Below are 4,147 nucleotides of genomic sequence, written 5' to 3' on the forward strand. Positions count from 1 at the left end.
GGGGTGCGGGTAGGCCATTACATGCGTTGTTTGGGCTGGGCCCAGGCTGATGTGATTTCTGACCAGAAATTGCTTAAGCAAACGTGCCCTTAGGCTAGCACTATGTTGCTCATTCTGTATCCAGTGATCAACATGGTATTATGATATAGATTTTGCTGAATTGTCATCCAATTAATTGGCCCTAACCTTGAAGCTTGCCTTCTTAGGTAATATTTGAGCCAGCATAGCCTCCAGAAGGCTTTGCAAATCAATCTGAGATGAGCCCTTCTTACAAGTGCGGCGCCCACCGCTCAATTCGGCTAGTTGTACATAAAGCTAACCTGGTTTTTGCTCTCGGGTCAGTCCAGTTTTTACTAAATGATATTCTCATTGAAATAGATTAAATACTCAACTTGCATTCTACACGTAGGCAAGTGATCAAGTCGGTTGAGGCGCTCGATCTAACCAAAAAGGCCGATTGCGAGAAGCTGTTGGATCTAGTTTGGTCAAAGTACTTTGATTCTTTGGCTCTAGAAGCAGCCCGTGCAAGTACTGACCATGCCCATTACAACTTGATGTTACGCATGCGGGACTTTGCTACGGTGGTTGAGGCGCATGATTCGACGCGCGCCGGCGATATTGGTCGGCTAATGGCTATATGGAAAAGATGGGCAATCATGGCGCAAGGCCTGCCTGGGATGTCGCATTATTTGCGTCATATTCCACGCATTGTGATGCTACTTGAAGAAGACTTACCTAAGCCACTGGCACATGCCATTAAACATTCACTCCTGTTACCATCCAACGAGCGAAAAGATCATTGGATGACTCTTGATGAATTCCTTGAGGTTCATATCTGCTGGCTAAAGCCTCATTATAATACCATGGTATGTGCCAATCAAACCTATCTCAGACCCTGGCTCACAAAACCAAAGATCCGATGCTCTCCAATTTTAGGGCCACGGAACGGACCTAGATCGCTTGACTAAGCGTCTCTCAAATAATATTGCTTTGGTGAGATAATCTAGAGTTTCATTGCGTAAAGTGTCAAGCATACTAATTCAAGTTACAAATTGGTTTTATCTTACTGTCATGTTTGAAGTTGAAAAAGCTGATGCAGCTAATAAAATCCAAAGCTGGACACAAGATTGTTTTCCAAAAAAATCTGAACACTATCACCCCAGCATCTATGGAATTGTTCCTTTCTTATGCAGACCAATCTTTGTCGAATAACGATGCCATCCGATGTTCACCTCAGGTAACCAATGCGTGGCGTAAAGGCTTGTATAACATGGTTAAATCCATTCGGGTTGACAAAGACGCGGGTCGATCATCAAGATTTCGTTGGGGTGCGAAGGATGTGTTGTTGTCGTGGGTGAATGACAAGACCCCGGTTGTGTTGAAGTGTTCAATCGACTTGAACAAGTGCATTATAATGAACAGAAGAGTAAATACAAGTGTAATGTTATAAGACACATTAGAAATGACATCATACGTGAAATTGAAGAATGACATCATTTAATCACCCCAATGTAATCAAATCAACAAGTACTTATAACTTCCATTGATTAATTCATCTTACTTCTCTTTTCCCCATCTTTGGGAAGAGAAGTAAGTAACATTTCACTTTTCAATAAATCTTCAATCGAGTTAACTGTTGTCTTAATTTCAATTTCTATTTTTCTCATATAGATCTTTATCTCTTAGTTTTCTCCAGAGATCAGCTATCAAATAGTGATAGCTTAACTAATCTATCTGAACCTTTGTATAGGTACAAAAATTGTTCTTTTCATCTCTTTCAATCTTACCTCTACGTTTCTAATCTTTGTTGTTGGTGTTATAGGTCAGAGTCATCCTTTATAAGTTTTGTCGGTGGTTGTGATCTAAGTGCTGAAGCGCACGCTTTCAGGTCAGAGTTATCCTTTATAAGTTTTGTCGGTGGTTGTGATCTAAGTGCTGAAGCGCACGCTTTCAGATCATTTGTACTAGTGATTCCAAGACATTCTTAATGAATGACACCCTAACATAATAGACATATTATGGCTATCAGCATCATTAAACAAGTCCCGCGACCCAGGAAGGATTAAAACGAATGAAATGGCAATACCTGATTTGTGACCCTAGTCTTTGCATGATCCGTCTGCAGTGTATCATCTGCCGCACGCTTATCATTCCTCTTTGGAATAGCTGGACACTGATCGGCCTTTAACATTTCAGCAAGCTCTTTCTTTTTGTCTTGGGCATCTTTTGCTTGCTGCCGTTGTGCAGCGGCTAAAGCTTGAGCCTCCACCGATTGTGGTATCTTCAGTCGTCCTTGAGATATGCACGCCTTTTTACGGCAAGCAACAGCTTTAGCCATAAGTTCATCCGGTTGAAATTCTTCTTTCCACTGGCATAAAGCTTTGAATATGCTTTCAAATTGGCCGGGAATGGTCTCACTAACCAAAACTATGGCCAAATCGCTAGGTTTAGTGATTACATCTATATTCTTTGCCACGTCCCACGCTAAATCGTTTCCAAAATAATCTGGCGGCCCGAGGTCTGAACACTCAGTGAAAACGGAGAGGAAGCACTCTTTGAAACCTTCTTCCAAACGCTGCACTAGTGTTTTCAGCAACGGAACCTGAAAGATAGTGTCGTCTTTTCCACACGCAAATGCAAATGGTCTTTGTTCGACCGCAGGAGGAGGAGGGGGATTGGGAAGCGAGTTGAAGAGTTGGTTGAGTTCGGCCGCGCTCATTGCAAGAGCCGTGTCAATGTTGTCACTGGTGAGTGCACACTGAGCCTTCCAAAGTGCTTTGGCTTCTTCTGGTTGGCAGTTTGAGCAATCACAGGCTGACATGTTTTGTTTGCTCTGTCGATGAACCTCTGCAATGACATTCGCGTCTTTCGCATCCAGGGGAATATAGCCATTACTAACAACACACGTCAGTTTAATTAGATAACCATGTGATAGCGAAATAAACACTCACTTGAGATCAACAGCCAGGGAAACTCGCAGGCACACGGGGGTAATAGCCAGTGCATCCATGCGGTCATCATCAGTCTGGATGGTGGGTGTGAGAAAGTCGCCAATAAGATTTTTCCCATTGGTTTGCTTATGTTCAACCAAAAGTATTCCTAGACCTCGACGCCCATCCCGTCCACAATCTGCCGGACATTTGGATGACATTACAAGGATCCTGTTGTCCCACAATTACAACCCTCCGGACACGCTTCCAGTTCTGCCCCAAGCCAAGTGCTAAAGTGCAGCATATCACTGCTAGAATGCCTGCGACGTAAGCTGCAACCGCATCGAGTTTAGCCTTGGGGCCGGTGGTGGCGTGGTACCGGCGTGCAAAATCAGATCGACCATTCCCAGCTTCTTTAGGAGTTCCGCGTGAGGCATTGATAGTTTGCAAGTAATCAAATGTTGCGTTTTGAGTCCCGGAATACAAAAGGGTTGGTGGAATTGACTTTGTTGGGATTCAAGAGTGATGTGCAAATAAACTGCGCAAAGAGGCTTTGAGCGGACGTTTGAAATCCCTTCTAAGTAGCCGAAGTTCAGGTTGAACAAGCTCGGCACGGTGGAATCAAACGTCACGGGAGTCTAGTTTGAGATTGGCAACGATGGCTTGGATTGCCTGCGGTGTGCATGTAGCCGACATCAAAAGCAGTGGAACCTTGGTTGATGACAAAAACCGACGGGCGAGATCGCCATAAGAAGGCCGGGAGACGCCTGCATCCTGGACACGAGTATGGCTGGCTAGATGTTTTGCATGACCACTCGCGACAAGTCCCCATGTGTATACCATATGTGCATTGTCCACCACGTTCAGGATTAACCGATTCTGAATACCACAATCGCGCCACATTCGGTCAAAGGCCTCGCTAGTCAAGGCGACCTCTGGACTCTGTGCAGTATCCAACCAGTAAGATAAATTTGACATCAGTCTCAGTTATTTGGATATTACACATGTCTGTGACAATGGTGACCCAAGGAGATGCGTACCACATAAACAAATACATATTTCCCCGCCAGTATTGAATCACAGGTTTCTTGCGTGCAATTGGGGCCCGTTAGATTCACGGTGTTCAGCTCAACCATCTCTTTTTTGCTGACCTGTGCGGGCCAAGTTGATCAAGCTCCAGCCACTAAATTTAAACCACCTAAAATTGTGCACCTCAA

General features: G+C 44.3%; 1 protein-coding gene across 1 annotated transcript; it reads right to left on the reverse strand.

Annotated features, from left to right (window-relative positions):
• Nucleotides 1-1,058: 1,058 nt before the first annotated feature.
• Nucleotides 1,059-2,821, reverse strand: MELLADRAFT_112745 (uncharacterized protein; the record flags this gene model as incomplete). Its single annotated transcript, XM_007417278.1, has 2 exons — nt 1,059-1,115; nt 2,087-2,821. 2 exons carry the CDS (start codon nt 2,819-2,821, stop codon nt 1,059-1,061), a joined length of 792 nt encoding a protein of 263 aa, XP_007417340.1.
• Nucleotides 2,822-4,147: the final 1,326 nt, after the last annotated feature.

The sequence above is a fragment of the Melampsora larici-populina genome, assembly GCF_000204055.1.
Source record: "Melampsora larici-populina 98AG31 unplaced genomic scaffold MELLAscaffold_70, whole genome shotgun sequence".
Lineage (NCBI taxonomy): Eukaryota > Fungi > Basidiomycota > Pucciniomycetes > Pucciniales > Melampsoraceae > Melampsora > Melampsora laricis-populina.